Genomic DNA, 18,524 nt, shown 5'->3' with positions numbered 1-18,524 from the left:
TCTTTAATAGCAACTTCAGTATAATCATCAGTAACCACAGAGCTGTGGAATATTAAAATAGGAATGTATGATCTCAAGCATAGCTCTAGATGAACACCTCTAGCACCATTCGAGATTTGGGGTTTGGAATTCAACAAATAATAGAGTATGGGCTGAAAAGGCATTTACAGTCCAGCACCTGCTGCTCATTAACTCAGTCTATTTGGGTAGGGAATTGGAGTGCTCTGAACTTGGGGTTCTTATCCTTGAAGCCGGGATAACACTACTCACGGGGCCCAGTCCACGTAGGATTACAGCACCAAAGCCAGCAGCAGCAGCTGTAGTAGTAACGCAACTTTCATTTTCTGGAATGAAGGGCTTCTCCGTGCCATGGACTGGGAACAACACGGTGAGGTAAGCACGCTGTTTTTGCAGGTGAGGAATCTGAGGCTCAGAGATAAGAACTTGCACAAGGCTGCACACGTGTCACTGGCAGAATCTGAGTGTGAACACCAACTACCTTGACTCCAGAGGTCATGACCTCGTTCACATCTCAAAATGCTTTCCCATGTGTCATCTAATGAAGTAACGCTATTGACTGCAGGTTGTAAATGGCAAAGCATCAAATAATGCAATGCAATGTATCATTACCGTATTCTTTTAAAGTTGCTAAAATGTATTTTCAGTTGAATACATAATACTATTCTTAGCAAGAGCCCATCGACTCAAGAAACTAAGGAAAAAGCATGAATGAATATTCAACTTGAGACCTAAAACAATGGAAAATAACTTTGAAATAGATGTGACCATTGGTGATGTCACTTTGTACATCTGCACATTCATACACATCTGCACAGAGCCCCAACCCGCAAACATCAAGTATCTCTCAGGACACCAATGGAAATTAAATCATTAAAAAGCAGAGAGATTTGCTGGGAATAGGTCATGGCTCCCCAAGCCCATACTGAGACCTGGCAGGCTGCTCCTGGGAGCTTATGAGAGACACAGGCCAAGCATGTTAGGTTGCAAACATCTGTGGCCAAGCCTCCCAGGGATAGCAAAGGGCAGCAAGTTAGCAAAGCTAAGGTTGACATGATGTTTAGGTTCCTTCTTGACAACCAAAAACAATTCTGATGAACTGGAAAGCTAACAAGGGCATAGCAATCATCTCTATATTGTCATATTTTTTCTGAGTATTAAAATAAAGGAAAGATTCCATTCATCAAGGACAGGTAAAGTGAATTATAGTTAAATTCACATGTTAACACTTTTCCAAGAAATATGTTCAGTCCTGAGTAAAATGGAAAAGGCAGGAAAAAACTGATCTCCCTCCTCTTCTACATTTCTGCTTTTCTGAGATTGTCCTCACCCGTCCCAGGGCCTCCATGCTGTCTCCAGCTTCTCCCATCTCAGGTGGCAAGGCCACAAGCATTCAGGATCAGCCTCCCTCTCCCTTTACTGTGTCGCTGCTCTTTGCTTCTTCTGGAGGAGATGAAACAGAACCCCAAGGCCAGATTGCAAAAGTGCACGGATTAAACACTGCACGATCTCAGGTGGCGCTTTCACATCACTCCCTTCCCAGAAACGATCCTCGTCCTGGATATGTGCAGTGCACAATCTGTCCAACCACACTCAGCAGCCCTGTATACAAATCCCAAACCAAACAGGCATAAAGAGTTTCATTCATTCATCTGCTCATTCACTCATTCAACTCAGTAAATATTTACTGTGTCTAGTATGTGCCAGACACTGATGGGTCTTGGGCAAATACTAGTGAATAATAACGTACAGTCCCCGCCCTCAAGGAACTCAGGGTCTGACATGTCAACAATGAGTAACATTACAGAGCAGAGTATGCTAGCCCTGGAAGGGGTACAGGAGGGAATTCCTATGGAGTCTTGGCATCAGGGAAAGGAGAGCAGGTCTTACCACATTTGGGTTGACCTTATGTCGAAAACATGTGATGTTCACAACATATGGCCAGTCGTCAGGCTCCATCAGCACCCCAGCCGCATGAGCACATGTGACGTGGAAGGAGGCTGGGCAGCGGCCATAGGAACACTGGATACAGGCTCCAGAGACCTTCTTTACCCGGTGTCTGCAGAAGATGCATTTCTGAAGGGTTAAAACAAAGAAGAGCATCAATTCCAACTCTGTAACTCAGCCAATTTCCACACTTTACAGAATAATAGCTATTAGAGATGATTCGTCAATAAGTCTTGACCCTCCAGGGGCCCCAGTGGTGACAGTGACTGTGGCAATATAAGCTGCGTACTTTCAAGGAAACACACGACTGTGGCCACATACTACCAGACACATGTTGAAACACTTCTTGTGGTTAAGAAAGCCAAACCTTTTGCACATGCTTCTCTAGGCCCGAGCTGAGGAAAAGGCCCCAAGGGTGCTCCTGTAAATCACCCATGAATGCTGAAGCCACTTCTCTTTTACCTCCCACAGACAGGTCTCTCTGTACATCAAGCGATAGAATATGGGTTTGGAAGACAGGCACATACTCGCCTAAGTTAGAGGAGGTCTTCAAAAATACCCAAATAGCACACAGATGGGCTACATCTTCCATTTACAAGGAAATGGAAAGTGTTAAATGGTCTAATGTGGAAATGAGGAGCTCAAGTGTTTAATAATCCAAATCTGAACCCTTCATGACTGACACAAAAATATGCTTCCCAAAGCGAGAAAATTGAAAATCACCCCAAAGGGCAGCATTCTGGTGAAGATCTATAGCTGACTATGCCTGGGGAAGAGAGCGAAAATGAAACAGCAATAATGATTACCGCAACCCAAAAATTAAATTGCATACAATTAGCCCTAAACACCATCAGTACATTTGTCATGAGAGAAAGGAAAAATCTAACAGCTTCACTAAATGTAAGATTTGTGAACTAATACTTGAGGGGTGGCAGAAAACGGCTGCAGATCAACACAGGGTCAGGTTTGGAAAGCAGAAGAAACAGGATGACCAAAAAGCTCGACTTTTCATCCCTAAGGGTAAAAAAGGTCTGCAGTCTGAGCAAATACTGGTGCAACTGCTCTTCTTTTACAGGTACCTTTTCCTTCCTGGGACAAAAAAGATACTTAAACTCCATGCCTTTGGGGGACCGTAATATTTTATCACAGACCTGCAAGTATCAATGTGCACTTGACTTCTAACTCCTCTTTGCCCTCACATCTGATCAGAGACTTCAGTGTTATAGATTCTGTACCTTAACCCTGCTCTGATCTCTCCCTACCCATCTGTACCAGCGCCACTGCCTCTGCCCACGGTGTCCTGCCCAGCAGAGCAACGGCCTCCTAACTGGTCTCTCCAGCTTTTACGTCATTCCATTCACTTCATCTTCCCCAGGCCTGCCAGAATGATCTCTTTACAACATAAATCCCATGTCACACCCCTGCTTAACGTCCTTCGATGGCTTCTCCTTATCTCCAAGATATTACAGAAAAAAAAGAAGAGCATGAGATAGAAGAGGAAGCTGCTAAAAGGCCCCTCATGGTCCCTCCGAGTAGTCTTATTTCTTACTACTCCACATAAGGGCCCTACACTCTGGGCATTTAGCTGATCTTCCTATACATCTAGATTCAACGTACAATTAACCATTTTTAAGTGGAAGTTAAGGATGTGGCTTAGCTACAGAGAGGGACTGGCCTGGTGGCGTAGTGGTTAGGTTTGCGGGTTTGGATGAGGGTGCAGACCTGCACACTGCTCATCAGGCCATGCTGTAGTGGTGGCCCACGTACAAAAAAATAGAGGAAGCCTGGCACAGATGTTAGCTCAGGGACAATCTTCCTCATAAAAAAAAAGAGAAAGAAAGAAAGAAATTACAGAGAGAGAGTGAGAGCCACAGAACTAAAACAAAATCCATTATATTCTGAATAAAAGCATTACTTAATAACCTATCTTGACATTTCTTTGGCAATTCTTGGTATCAGTTTCAATACATTCTTGGTAATTCTTGGTATCTTTTTGGTATTTTCGTATCTTTTTGTCCATTTCAATCATTTGAAATGTGATGGCAGACGTAATAGCAAAAACTCATATCGGGAGCCCCAGGCATAATCAGACAATCTTTTAAGAGCCTAATCATACTATACAGAGGTCCGTGTTTGAATAAGTTCAGATACTGACAGATGTATAAAAGGAGAAACTGTTTCCTATTTTCTTCATTAAATAGGATTTTTTAAGAATAGGAAAGAGTATTATGACTTAGCTAATTAATGCATTGGTAACTTTCAGCCTCTTGCACCACTGACTTCCTCATTAAACAGAGGCCTTCCTGAAAGGGGGAAGGAGACAGAGAGAATTCCCTTCAGCCCAGAGAGGAACCAATCTTTGGAATTTAGTAAGGGAAGTGTCCTCCTTTCTGAGGAAGACCAGAGGTGGTCACTTCTAAGGACAGAACCAGCATCCTTAGAAAGTCAACCTAACTGGAGACTATTGTAATTCCATGCTTTGGAAGATGTTAGTTCACAGAGTGCAATTTTGAGTTAAACAAAAAAAATCTGTTCTTGCAGAGATAGAGAACTCCACAAAGTCTAGCAGGAGGGCCATTCTATAAGCTGAAGTACAGTCTACATAGTACTTCCTAACACCATTTTCAGTTGCTTGCTACTAAACCAGTAGTTCTCTACCCTGGCTGAAACATCTGTGGCAATGTGACACCTACACATGTCTGGGCTACAGAATTTAATTCGGTAGAGCACCGACTAGGACAAATAAGACACTTCTTAAGAATGTGACAGTGGAATAAGCACTATGAAAGAAGTAAGGACAAAATGCCATACGGAACCAAAATGACTGGTGCAATGAGCCCTGCTTGGGGCAAGAGAGGGAAGAAGGCTTTAAAGAAACACAATGACTGACTGGATCAAGATGGCAGACTTAGCCCCTGCTACCACCCCTCCAGCCCCAAACCCTAAATAAAGATATAGGAAAAAGAATGAAACCTTAGTAGCCCTGACTAACAAGAAAGGGTGCAACTCACTCCAAGGAGCAGATCCGCAGCGAAAAGCTATGAGTAGGTATCTCGGAGGCAGAGTTCTGGCAAGAACAGTGCCAAGAGTGGAAGCGAATTCCTAAAAGACAAGCTAGCCACTGTTGGGCCTGCCCCATATCCCACCCTGCCCACGACCATCATTATCAGGTGAGGTTAACTGATCTGTTCTGAATCTGCGTCCTGCGATCTGACCTATCACTCACCAACAAGACAAGTGAGTTCTCACTGGGCTGAGGAAAGAGCAAGTGCACCCAAGACGTGCAATTAAAATACCAATAGATACTTTAAAAATTACAAACATTTGAGGAAAACTAACGATATGAGACAGAATATACAAATAGAAGAATATCTGACTTAAGGAGTCAGGTAAGTGGAAACAGAAAACAAGTTTAAAAGAGGTACAGTACGTATTATGATAGAGTCCAAAATACATCCCATCAATTTTAAAAAACAGTAACAACTACATAGTCAGCTCTAAGAATTAAAAAATATTATTATCAAAAAAAATCAAGATGTGCTGAACATTAGAATGGATCTCAATGAAGATCAAATGAGCAACTGGAAGACGGAGCCCAGAGATTGTACAGAACATAGAAGAAAATATCAGAAAGAAGGAAAATGGAACACAAATGCTAAGCAGTATGCAGAAGCAATCCAGATGTTCTATTATCTTTCTAAAAGGCATTCTAGAGAAACAGAAATAGAGAAAATAATAGAAATTTCCCAGACCTGAAAAAAAGCCCAAGTAAGATTAATTTTTTTAAAAGATCACCTAAACACATACTAGACACAACTTAGACCTTCAAATAAGAAGAGAAAATCCAAAAATCTTCCAGAAAAGAGAAACTTAGGTTACCATCAGACCTCTAACCTGCAACAGTGAATGCTCAAAGACAATGAAACGACATCTTCCAACTTCTGGAGGAAAATTAAATTTGGTCTATATCTGGCCTAATTATTGTTCAAATGTGAGGGCAAATATAATTATTTTTTCTTTTCATTTTCGATATTCAAGGATCAGAAATACGCATGAAGAAGTGAAGAGCAACCAAAATGCTAAATATGTAGATACATCTAAATGAATATTGACTTTATAAACAATAATGATGATGTCTTCTGGGCTTTACATACAGAGAGAATTTAAATAGATGACGATAGCAACATATAAGGTGGAAGTGGTACAACTGAAGTTTAAAATGTTCTAAAAATCTTGAATTGTCCAGAAAAAGGATAAAAGAAAAAAACAGTAAAAGGGAAAATAACAAATTCAAACAAAGACAAGAAAAGAAGGACATGGAAACAGAACAGATAGGAGTAAAGGGAAAGCACATTGTAAACTGGTAGAACTAAACCCAAATATATCAGTAATTATGTTACGTGTAAAAACACAAAACTTTACCTTACAGACCAGGTGTAGCAAATTTTTCTTAAAGTGCCAGATAATAAATATTTGAGGCTTATGGGCCATACAGTCCCAGTGGCAACTACTCAGCTCTGCCACTGTGCTACAAAAGCAGCCACAGATAATCCGCAAAGGATGGGTGTGGCTGTGTTCCAACAAAACTTTATTTACAACAACATGCACACCCCTTAGTTTGCTGACCCCTTCTATAGGCCATGGGTCTCTATTTGAAGTCAGTAATTCTATCATTTCACAGCTTAACTATGTAAGAAAGATAATCTAGCAGCAAGGTGGGTAAAGGACAGACTGGTGAGAGATGAAACTATTAGGAAGCCACGGAAAGAAATAGAAGGCAAAGGATAACGAAGAATTGGACTAGGGAAGTGGCTATTAGTAGCAAGGTAAATTTTGAGTGTTTTTTACTCTTGTTAGCCTTTATTCACAGAGATTCTCTATCTTCCTCTAAATAGAGCTACTCACTCAAGGTCAGGGTTGGACAGCTGTCTTCTGTGGGAAAGAACCTCTGTAGCAGCTGCCTAAAGTCTTCAAATGGACGAGGGTAGAGGTGACATCAATTTCTAGAGGGACAGGGATTGAAGGGAGCTTGTGAACAGTAAGATTATCGCACATTTAAAAGCACGGAAGGTTCAGAAGGACAAGGCCATTCTTCCGGCAGTTCAGTGTCTGAGGTCTCAGTGACCCAGTGGGAAAGGGATGAGGAGCCAATTTCTGGGTGACAATTAATAAGTAAAGGAGGTTAGAGAAGTCAAATGAGGCACCTGGAGAGCGGCCACGTTGGGTGCTTTGGGACAAAGGTGAGGAGGGGCTGACATCCAGGGAGACCAACACAGCATAGCAGGAAAATGCTGACACAGACGACACTAGAGAGTGACTTCAAGGTGTCATTCTCCTTTACGGTTTCCTAGGAAGGATGCTAGGACACCACATATGCTCAGTCAATGCCTACTGAATTAAACTGAATCCAAACCAGTGGACTGGGGTCAAGTTATGGACCTGCTCACCTGTTTTCTCGCAATAGAAAGAGACCCCTCCTTCTCTAACTAGGCCACAGGGACCACAGAGCAGGTGGGAATCCCTGGGAGGCTCGCCTAAGGCACAGGTGGCTGGCCCCACCCCAGAGCATCCGGAAGCCTGGGCCTCCCCATTGAGTCTGCACTTGTAACAATTTCCCAGAGATGCTGATGCTGTTGATCAGGGACTGCACTTTGAGAAACACTGGGTTGAGGGTTAAAGGGTTAAAAGGCATGATTATTCTGAGCGCCTCAGGTTGGAGAGAATTCAGGAAGTACAATGTTTCTTTATCTTTTCCAAGAGAATCCTCAGGGGAGCGTGACTGAGAAGCGCTGTACTTCCTGAGGGGGCTGCGTGTGCACACATTGCAATGGCATAGGCCATTAGGGCTCCTAATGGATTGAGGAATTCATGAAGTATCTGGCATGAGGCTTTGTGTATCATTAGATTCCTTGAGCACACAGCTTGGCAGAGGGCATCCAGAGTGATGAGCTGTGAAGGAGGTGGAGGTTCAAAGCACAGCCCCTTCCTTTTTTTTCCTTCTCATATGATTTGTAGTATGATTTTATTGTTGTTTTGCCAATTTTATGATTCATTTTAGTTCCATAAATAGGCAGGTCATTCCAAAACAGTCACAAATGATTTTAATTTTAATTAGTGTTTCCCTATCAGACAAGTAACAAGCTAATGACAATGATATATTAGCTACTTCCTTTTTCCTTTTGCTCTCCAAAGACACTTTTTCCAAGTACAACACGACAAGTTAACATTCCCAACTCACACAGGGAATAATGCTGGACTCAAAGAATGTCACTATTGTTGCAGGCAAGTCAGACGATTGAGGCCGAAACTTTCATTTTGCTCCAAGGCTTAAATACAGGTTTTAAAGTAGAATCCCTTTTTTTTTTCAACTTGCCCGGTAAAATTTATGTTCTGCTCATCGGTATTCATTAAGTCAATCACTCATGTGCCAATATTGGCCAGTGTCGGGGGACCACTGAAATGACAAAGTCTGAGTTCTGCAGCACCGAGCTTACAGTCCAGGGGAGGAGACAGGCATGCAAGCATTTAGCCAGAGGGAAAAGCAGAATGCAAGAGCCGTATCACAGCAAGATTCTGAAGGCGCAGAGAGGAGTAAGGTTGATACCAAGAGAAATGAGTGCACCCACAGAGCTAAAGAGCAGCTGTGGAGGGAGGGGAAGGGGACGCTGAAAACCAAGGTCCATGGTGAACTGACACTGCAGGGTTTGGGCTGTTTCTGTGAAAGGCAGCAATTAATATGCGGTCTCACGTCACTTGTGCCACACAAAATTGTTCTGATCTCAGCCATCTAAGGATGTTACAAACAGCAGACACCGTGAAATGGTACAATAAGACTCAGTTCTGAATACCTATGTATCAGCTCATAACATGAGAAGTGCTCGGTCTCTCCAACCCACCCCCCACAAGAAAAGTTATTTCTACACTTAAAGATCAGAGCATCAAAATAAATGGCTAATGACGTCAAGCGTGTTGAATTAAATCCTTATTTATGATATGTATCAGAAACCATTTTTCTTACTGCTTTTTGTTTGGTGAGATTCACCCCACAAAAGGTGAGAGGCTAAGAAAAAAGTCAAGTAGCAGGCAGAAGAGGAAAAGGCAGAGGAATGAGCTCAGCCAGGCCAAGAGACAGGGCAAGAAAAACGGGTAGAGGTGGTGGGGATCAGAGAGAAGGCTGCACTTATTCAAAACAAGGCTAGAGAGTCATTTTTGGGGCTGACAAACGTTAAGAATCACAAAAGAATTCTAGAACTGGAAAGATCATAGCAGTTCAGACACAGACTGACAAATTAACAAATGACTCTTTTAAAGTACTATGTCAACAGCCTAGTCACATGTTGTTTTATTTTGGATCAGCAGGTACACCACAGGGAAGATCACTACGGAAAAATCCTCTGGAAGCACCTTTGAATCCCAACACGAGAACACTGCCTGCACATAGTAGATGCCCAGTAAATATCCACAGACTAAATGAGTGACTGTTTCCTTATTTTATATAACATGTAATTCATTCTTTCAGCCCTTTCAATACTTACTAAACCTCTTCTCTATAAAAGATATTTTGTAAAATGCAAAAGGAGATACAAAAATGAAAAAGATACAACGGGTATATTCAAAGAGCTCACTCTAGCATACAGAAATAGCTGTAACAAAGCTTTGCAGGACTAATCACAGTAGGCAAGATAAAGTGCTAGTAGATGTGGGAGGAGAGAGGGTCAGACCAGCAGAACAAAGGTGAGGCCAGCATGCGCACCTCAGCAGGTTCCTACCGCCACCCCCCGCACTTCCCCCATTCTTCTACTGAGCAGATCTAGAAGAGGGGCAATAGAGGATGAACTTCATGACAGCCACTTGAGGGACACCAAACACAGGACAAGGAAGGAGGTATGATTCTGCTTGGATGGCTCAGTTCATGTGGCAGGAGAGCTCAGGCAGGTGATGTCTGCACCACTCTGAATCGAGGGCCATGAGTCACCAAGTCCAGATACTGCTGGGTCAGTTCCATGAGGCTGGCTCCTGAGAACTCGTAAGAAAGTGAAAATGGGGTTTCTCCAAAGTCAGAAGTTTCCTCTAATTAATTTCTTAGAGTTTAGAGGGTACGTGCAACGCTTCTACACCAGGTCAGACACCGCCTTGGGGAGTGATGCGGACTCTCTGCACACTGGCTGAGCCTGCAGCAGTGGGGACATGGGGTCTGCCACATGGCTCAGAGAAGCTGCCCAGCGGGGTTTCAGAGAACTAGGAAAGCCAGCAAGAGCAGGTGGACTTTGAGCAGGTTTCAGCCAGTGCACATGCAGTGGGATGCAGAAGGAGGAAGGACATTCAGGATGGATGTAACAAAGCCCAGAGGTGGGAAAACATGAAGCAAAATTGAGTTAAGAAGCAGGAGCACAGCTAAGGGATGACAGACTGGAAAGATGAGCTCTCAGAAGACCTTAGACAGTACCTTTTCATGAACCTCACTTTCACCGGCCAAGGTGAGAAACTGACAATGGCTTAGCAGTGGCAGCTAATTTCTAAATGCAAAGCAAGACTACTATTTTATTATAATTTTCTGAGTGGCTTAGGTTTAAACTTCAGGCAACCAAGTAACTCTTCAGACCAACCCACCCAGAAAATCAGAATGACCTTTGGCTAAGAATGCCTACTCCTCAGGCATGTTTCTTTGCATGTCCATCTTTTGCTCCTTTGGGGCTGGACAAATTCTACTCGTCTTGTTATCAAAGGTGCCTGGCACAGTGTACAAACTGAATTTCTGGGCAGTACCTTGCCCAAACACCACACTCCTCCTGTCTTCCCCATGTGGACAGTATTTCGTAATAGTCAGAAGCTTGGACTGGGAAGTCAGATAGAACTAGTTTTGAATTCTAGCTCAGCACAGGCACAGGGAAGTCACAGGAACAGCAAAAATAACATGGCCTGAACAAACAGAGGGGGCGAGAAGGTCGTGGGGGAAACAGGCTAGCCTCTGACCACTGCCTGCCCTTCTTCCTGCACCCCTTCAGCAGAAAACAGAGATTCCCCTCTGTACTTACTACCCGGGCTGTGCAGAAAACCCAGAAATAAAAGCAGCATTTGCAAATAAATTAAATATTAAAAGCAACATCACAATCTCATGTTGGACGAGGCATTTCGCTGATAGTATATAGCAGCGTTTGCTGAACCACAAGATAGGCAATGTTATCTATGCTGAGAAAAATCAATCATTTCTCATTTCTACTTCTCCAACAGCCTGTTTGGGTTCCATCCTTCATTTCAAGTTTATTTCAAATTTAAAGGGTGAAAGGGGCATACAATTACAGCATATAGAGAGCTTTAGAACAAACCTTATGCTGAGTACTTATTAAGTGTCACTAAACATCTTTCAGCTGATAGGTGGGGAAAGTAAACCTCCTAAACCACAAAGCAAACATTCTCTAAGTATTTGTGTATTTGCATTTTTATTTCTTTTCATGTTAATATTAAAGAGCACCTGTTTCCTAGAGGAAATTTCATTATTTGAAATTATTGTTTACAAGAAATGAACCAGAAATTCTTACTCTCCTTAAATAAAGCATTTAATTGAACTCAGAATTACTGGATTGTTTACTTCAAACAAACAAAAAGGCACTCTGTCCTCTTTTGGTACAACCAGGCCCTGCTAAAGCCACTGATGTGTGTGGTCTCCCGAATAAAAATCTATCCAGATTTGTGAAGTTACGAATAACTTAGGAGGATTTTGAAACTCTGTTTTTGTAGATCAGTCTGAATTAGAGTTGGAAATAATATTTTAATCATTTAATTCTCAGTGTTAAATGTAAAAAGAAACAAAATTTTCCCGCTTGACACAATTTAGGAAGGCTGGCTTACAAGCTTTCCACTTACTCCAAGGACAGGTGAAGAAAAAAAACTTTATTTATTATGAATATCAGATATGATTTGCTATTGGCATTATCAAATCAAGGAATAGGACACATTTTCTATTTATTTCTGGCCTCAAGCCTGAAGGCCTAAAGATATCTGACAAAAAACCAGAATAAATCAAAGATAAAGACTAATTATCCTTAGCAATATTTGTTTTGAGACAGTCCAAACAGCCAACACCATGAAAGGCTGCAGTATTGTTCTCTTCAATGTTTTTTTAGAGAGGTGTGTATGGTTTCTCAAATCCCTGTTTTCTGTATATTTATTGAGACTGCATTCACTGGTGAAGTCTGGAATGGAACAATAAAGGCAACTCCCAGTCGTGAATCTGCAATGAACTGGGTCCCAACAGTGAAGTTTCAAGCATCTTTCTCTTATCCAACTTCCCACAGGCTTTTTTTTTCCCCTGAGGAAGATTAGCCCTGAGCTAACATCTATGTCAATCTTCCTCCACTTTATATGTGGGTCACCACCTCAGCATGGCTTGATGAGCAATATGTAGGTCCACACCCAGGATTTGAACAGGTGAACCCAGGCTGCTGAAGCAGAATGTGCTAAACTTAACTACTGCGCCACAGGCCCAGCCCTCCACAGGCATTTTTTAACAGTTTAAATGAACATTTATATACACTCCTGCTGCATACACTTATCTTGGTGAATAGTACTTATTTGAGTGGTTGGGAAAAGGAAAAACAAAGAGATCTCATCATTTTTCTTTGACAACTACAAAAGCTTCTATGCTGGGGTGTGCTTCCTACTCTGAACACCAGAAGCTGTCCCAAGGCCCCTGAACACATCTGACCCTTATTAGAAACTGTCACCCATGAATTGTTCTATCTGTGGCCTGCCCCAACCTCCACGCCTCTTGTCTTTCAATTACGCCAGCAGCAAGCCACATTGAGAAAATTTATGCTTAAGACACTGCATCATGTCTCCCAATAAAACTGAGGAAGCAGCGATGAAAGGCTATAAAGCCAATGCAGTGCAGACAGCTCCTAGGTGACCTTTCAGAGGAAGAACCTCTGCAGTGGAGATGACCGCAGCCCTGAGAAGAGCTGATTCAGGGTGGTCCCCTGTGTGAACACGGACTGCCCCTTCTCTTGCAGACCCGAACCACTGCCTTGCTCTCTTCAGGTTGCTAAGATGGTTGCTTCAGGAGAAAAATCACCTAACAGTGAGTTTGGGAATTTGTCTTCTAGATAAGACAAATTTGGGATTTCCAATCTCAAGTGGTCCTTAGGGCCATTTAGAAATTCTTCTTATCTTTCCCAATTTAGGGAGTGGACAAAAGCTGGTAAAGCAGGCTCTGGTCAAAGGTTTGGGACCAAATCCTAACACTGTGCCCATTGTGGCCTTGCCTTGCATTACTAATCAGGATATTGCTTCTGGATTATTTAGGTGCACTTCCTTTGAGGGTAGTAAATGGTAATGTTTTTTCAATGATCTATCTGTAGGTAATTTCTCCAAGCGTAGTTGCTACATTGGTCAAGTGAAGATGACAAGAGTAACTACTCCTCATGAGCTGTTCTCAGGGTTAAAAGAAATAACGTCTGGGGCCAGCCCCGTGGCTGAGTGGTTAAGTTTGCATGCTCCACTGCAGCGGCCCAGTGTTTCGTTGGTTCAAATCCTGGGCGCGGACATGGCACCGCTCATCAAGCCATGCCAAGGTGGCATCCCACATGCCACAACTAGAAAGACCCACAACTAAGAATATACAACTATGTACCGGGGGGCTTTGGGGAGAAAAAGGAAAAAAGTAAAATCTTTAAAAAAAAAAAAAGAAAGAAAGAAAGAAATAACATCTATAAGAGGTTCCACACAGAACCTGAGAGCTAAGCAATGCTGCCCCACCTGTTCCCAAACCTTCCCACTCCCCAGCCCCACTCCTCCCATTCTAACGACAGCTGAGCCTCTTCCTTCGCCCAGGTAACAGGGCCATCGGGCGTAAAATGCCTCAGCTGCCCTGCCCTCCCCTCCACCTTCAGATCCACAGTTTCAAAATACTTACGCTCATAATTACTCAGAAATTCTATACCTGTGGATCTGCCACACCTTATTCAATGCATTGAGAAAAAAGCCTATGTTACCATATCACAAACTAATTTTTTAAATATTTTATTAAGTGCACTCCAATATTATTATTTCCTTTGTAATCCTGTGTATTTTATTTTAAATATTTAAAAACATTTTTCTGAAAACAGATCCACAGGCTTTACTAAAAACTGCTAAAGGAGTCCACGAAACAAAAGAGTTAAGAACCCCGACACGAAACAATTAAAACAGTCTCCAGTCACTAGGAACACAGGGATTACAGCCATGCGCACATAGCGAGAGAGCCTTCAATGAATAAGCAAAAATGAAGAACAGCATGTTTAGACTAGTGGAATCCTGGCTTTCTCTTTTTCTTTGTTAACGTTGTTGTTTTATTGTTTTTACAATAATAATAAAAAAGGATAGGGCATAAACCGTGATATCTTTAGAGCTATTTTTTTCCTCTCCTATCATTTCAGAATCAGAACCGGTAGATGTGCTCCCACAATGAACCAGACACCACGTACGACCCTCAGTTTCCCAGTCTTTGCAAGTAGCTATGAACAAGTCATAAAAAGGGGTGGCTGCAACAGAGGAGTAAGGTCATTCCTAACATGCAGATTTTCTTCATGAAAATAACAATACCTTATCTACATTATCTACAATGTTTTTCTGTCATGAAAAATTGGCTGACCAACTTCAAACACATATTAGACTGGCCCAGCAATTAACTCTTCAGCCAAAAGGTGAGAACATTAACTTGTTTTAAAAGTTCATTTTGATTGAAAGTAAATATTTTTCAGATGCTAGACCACATCTTACTTATTCTTGGCATAGCTTTTATAATGAGCTTTTCATTCTCCATTTCTTAATGGAATTTTCTCAATATTCAAAAATTCCATTTCTGTGAGATCCTTTCAAACAGAACAGGGAATTACCCCAGCAGATGTCTGAAAGAACGTGTTCATACTCTGAGAGACATTTACTGCTTATATTATGGCTCACTGGCAGTCGTAAAACTAAAGTGTGGTCTTCTATCATTCACATTACTTTTTTAAAAGATGAAGATAATCCAGTTCATCCTGAATTTCACACAGCTCTATTTCTCCCCTGCGTATGCCTCTGTATGAAGAGCACGCCCCTTAGCTGGTCCATGCAGCAGGAGTCCATTCCGCTTGGGGCAGTAAAACATAAACTGCTTTTGTTTAAGTGTATGTACATATATATTTTAGTGCTACAATTTTGAGGCCAAGGTGGTACTTTTCAATGGTAAATTACAAAGAAAAAACATTCTTATTTGGAAGCCTCTTCAAACGGCCCTGGTCAGATTAGTGTAAAATGAGGAAACAGAAGAATTCATGGCCTCTAGGTTTTTTTGAAATAAAGGTAAGATTTAGGGCTCATAGTCCTTGCTGGTATCTGGAGCAATTTTCAGGCTCACTCAAACCCTTTCCCGCTCCCTGCCAGAGCCTGCAGTTTGAGCTCCAGCCCTCCCTCTAGGAAGCAGGGGACCTGGGCGAGTTCCCAGGTGCCCCTGAGCCTCAGTTTCTGCAGCTGTACTTTGCAGGATCACAATTCCTGAGAATTCATGGGATAATGGATACAGAAGTGCTCTCTAAAGATAAAAGGCTCTACAAACATGGCCATTGTTACTATTTTCTTTAAAAGATGAGGGGAAAAAAAATAGCAGAATGGGATAATACGTCAGTTCTTTTCAAGTTGCCAAAGCAAAGGCACAAGAGCTTGGGTATACGATGCAGATGGGAAGAAAATCAGATCACACCAGTTATCAGAGGAGGGTACCACCAAAGGACAGAAAGAGTGGGACTTCTAAAAGAATCTTCACTAACAGTGTAGCAGCATTCGCTGACCCTGGGGCTGGAGCGCTGCGTCAGAACAAGCATCAGCAACTCTCCTTAAACCAATCTGTACCAGGTTCCCTTGTCCGGCCTCATTTAGCGCCAGGTGATTTTTTTTCTGCAGACTCTTGCCAGGTGGGAGCTGATATGTTCATTCTTCAATCCCAGCTTCCCATTTCAATGGCAGGTGTGATGACACAGCTTAAGTCTTCATCACCAGAGTATGTTTTTCAGATTCATTTTTATGAAGAGAGGGGGCAAAAATCTCCTTAGCAGATTCAGGGTTTTCCTCCAGGACTCTAAAGTATTTTCTTCATTTTTTCTGCTATAGCCACATTTAGTAAACTATTTTTTAAAGCAGGGTCACTAAAACCATGTATCTATCTAGCACTCATCAGAATAGAAGAAACTAGATATATGGGTTCACAGACCCTTCTTAAAGTAGAGGGAGCACGTATTTATGCTTTCTTCTAGGGGGGAAAACTCTTTAAATGATTTTAAGGGAAGTTTTTAATTAAAAAAAAAACTGTATTAGTGGGGTGGAAAAATTATTCAGTTCTAATACTAGACTTGTGTGAAGTTTGGCAAAAGGTCACACAGGGTTTTCCCATTTCTCTCAAGTGAATTTAGACCTCCACGTTGGACTTGTATCTGGGTAAAGCCGTTCCCAAGAAAGTGACAAACTGAAAGTTTCCATTGAAAAGCATCTGAGAGCCCCCAGGGGAGGAAGAGTCACCTGTTCGGGTTCACCTGAAATATTCATGAACTCAGCAGAGGATCAGATTAAAAGCAGAGCCTCCAAGCAGAAGAGGTTTTTGGTCCCCCCCGACCCCGTTTTAGGCTTTACAACGATCTTTTCACAACTTGGCCCATCTGCTCATAAAATGATTCTATGTCCTACCAGGATTATATTTTACCTTGCAAACTTTTACCTAACGAACAAGAACAAGATGTACGATTAATTCTTCCCCTTGCAGGTAAAGTGTAGTTATCAGTAGCCACATATGAGAAATCATGACAGTGGTTTGATATTGTGGTGTGTGCCTCTTTCTTGAAAGTGACAGTTGGACACAATGGATATATATCATAAGAAACATAAACTCTTACAACATGAGTCAAAGAAAAATATGCTTAGGAAGTTCTGTCTGTCGGGGTAAAGGGGATACACCACATGTCTCGAGGTCAAGTGAAAATGGTGCTGTTGTTTTGACTGGTTCCTTGTACTGAACCTTCTGTGGGAAGGTCAAACGGTGCATCACTAAAAAATCTAGTTCATTCCAAAGCTATTCCTCCATCTGACCACACCAGACACCAATGTAAAGGAAGCTTAACTCTTCTGAAAACATTTTAAACCTGATCAAATTAAAAGCAGCACCAGAGGGATTATTTTTCTTAGGAAGAACCCACAAGCAATTTACTTGACTAGAGGAAAAAATGCAAAGAAATCCTTTATCACAAAATAGCTTCTTGAATCTTTCCACCAATAAACCTTCTACCCATCCAAGAATGCCTATCCTCCCTGCTGATAACAAGCTGTGCAGATAAATATTTTATTTTTTTCTATAAAACCCCAAATGATGTTTTCAAATAAAATAAAAATAAAACTGCTACATGCCACTGTCAAAAATGGTCCTAGAAGAGGTAAATGTCATTTTGAAGGCTGTGTGTTAAAATATTTAGGAGAAAGAATCTACTTGTCAAGTACCGACAGAAAGCTCTGAAGAGGTTAGAAGTGCATCCATCAAATTTTTATCCACCTTGGGGCTGACCTACCAGGGAGACCGTGGAAAGCCTGGCCTTGCGTTCTGAGGGAGCTGGAGGTTTAGAGTTCTGGACAATAACAGGGGCACCATCAAGTACAAAGTGGGGCTTGAGAGAGACTGCAACGATTCCCCCGTGGAGGCACACTGGCAATGGGTGGCAGGCAGCTGCATTCTGCTTTAAGCCACAGTTCAAGCTAAAGAACTGAACCCATCTGCTGGACCATCAAACTCCCTTGAGAGAATGCTGACCTCTCACTCCAAACCTAGCAAGAACCCATCAAACATTAGCAAAAGAAAGGCCAAGCCAGCAAAACATGGGAAGGACCTTTTTTTAAGTCTAATTTGAATAGCTTCCATACTCTACGCTCTGGGAATTACGTTCAGTAACTTTTTTTAACAAGGAAAATTTGGTTTTAAGGAGCTTATGGGAACATTTAACTTGGACTGGAAAGGTTATTTTCTCAGTGTTAGGCTAAAAGCCAAAATCCACTTTTAGCCAGAGATGATTTTAATATTATACCTCACAAGAGCATTGTGTCATGTGAGCAGGCGGCAGCGATAAGCAGTGTAGTAAAGTTATGACTTCCCCCAAAGACTCATTAAAATGTATTATTAAGTAGAAAAAAAGTTCAGAAAATCCAAAGGAACCCGGCTGTACTATCTCAGAAACCGTAAAAATGCCTTCCAACTTATCACTTTTTTTGCTCTGCCTCCTCTACAAATACCACTAAGTAAATACTGTGAAGAACTCGATCCTGATGCAAAACAGGATGAAAACGCCTTAAAGTCGTGTGCCACTACCATGCTCTGTATATAATTTTCCCTTTAAATGTGCTATGGAGGAAAATATGACAAATTCAAGAGACTGTAAAAAATAATAAACCTGCGACGATGCCATGATTTTTTTAAATTATTCAACCCCAAAAATATATTAAAATATGTAAAGTTAGAAACGGTATCTCAAAGAAAAATAACTTTTTCCTATTTTAATAATTCTAAATTT

General features: G+C 41.7%; 1 protein-coding gene and 1 long non-coding RNA gene across 2 annotated transcripts in view; one reads left to right on the top strand and one right to left on the bottom strand.

Annotated features, from left to right (window-relative positions):
* KDM4C (lysine demethylase 4C) overlaps window positions 1-18,524 on the bottom strand; it is a 387,672-nt gene that overhangs the window by 58,382 nt on the left and 310,766 nt on the right. The window contains exon 18 of the mRNA XM_046663818.1: window positions 1,909-2,094. Within this exon, the coding sequence (XP_046519774.1) occupies window positions 1,909-2,094 (186 nt within the window). The remainder of the gene's footprint in view (window positions 1-1,908; window positions 2,095-18,524) is intronic.
* LOC124240691 (uncharacterized) lies at window positions 12,880-16,662 on the top strand. The gene is made up of 3 exons (XR_006888984.1): window positions 12,880-13,042; window positions 14,379-14,645; window positions 16,380-16,662. It is a non-coding gene; the product is annotated as an uncharacterized LOC124240691 (long non-coding RNA).

The sequence above is a fragment of the Equus quagga genome, chromosome 6 (assembly GCF_021613505.1).
Source record: "Equus quagga isolate Etosha38 chromosome 6, UCLA_HA_Equagga_1.0, whole genome shotgun sequence".
In the NCBI taxonomy this organism is placed as follows: Eukaryota; Metazoa; Chordata; class Mammalia; order Perissodactyla; family Equidae; genus Equus; species Equus quagga.
This window is presented reverse-complemented; position numbering and strand designations above follow the sequence as displayed.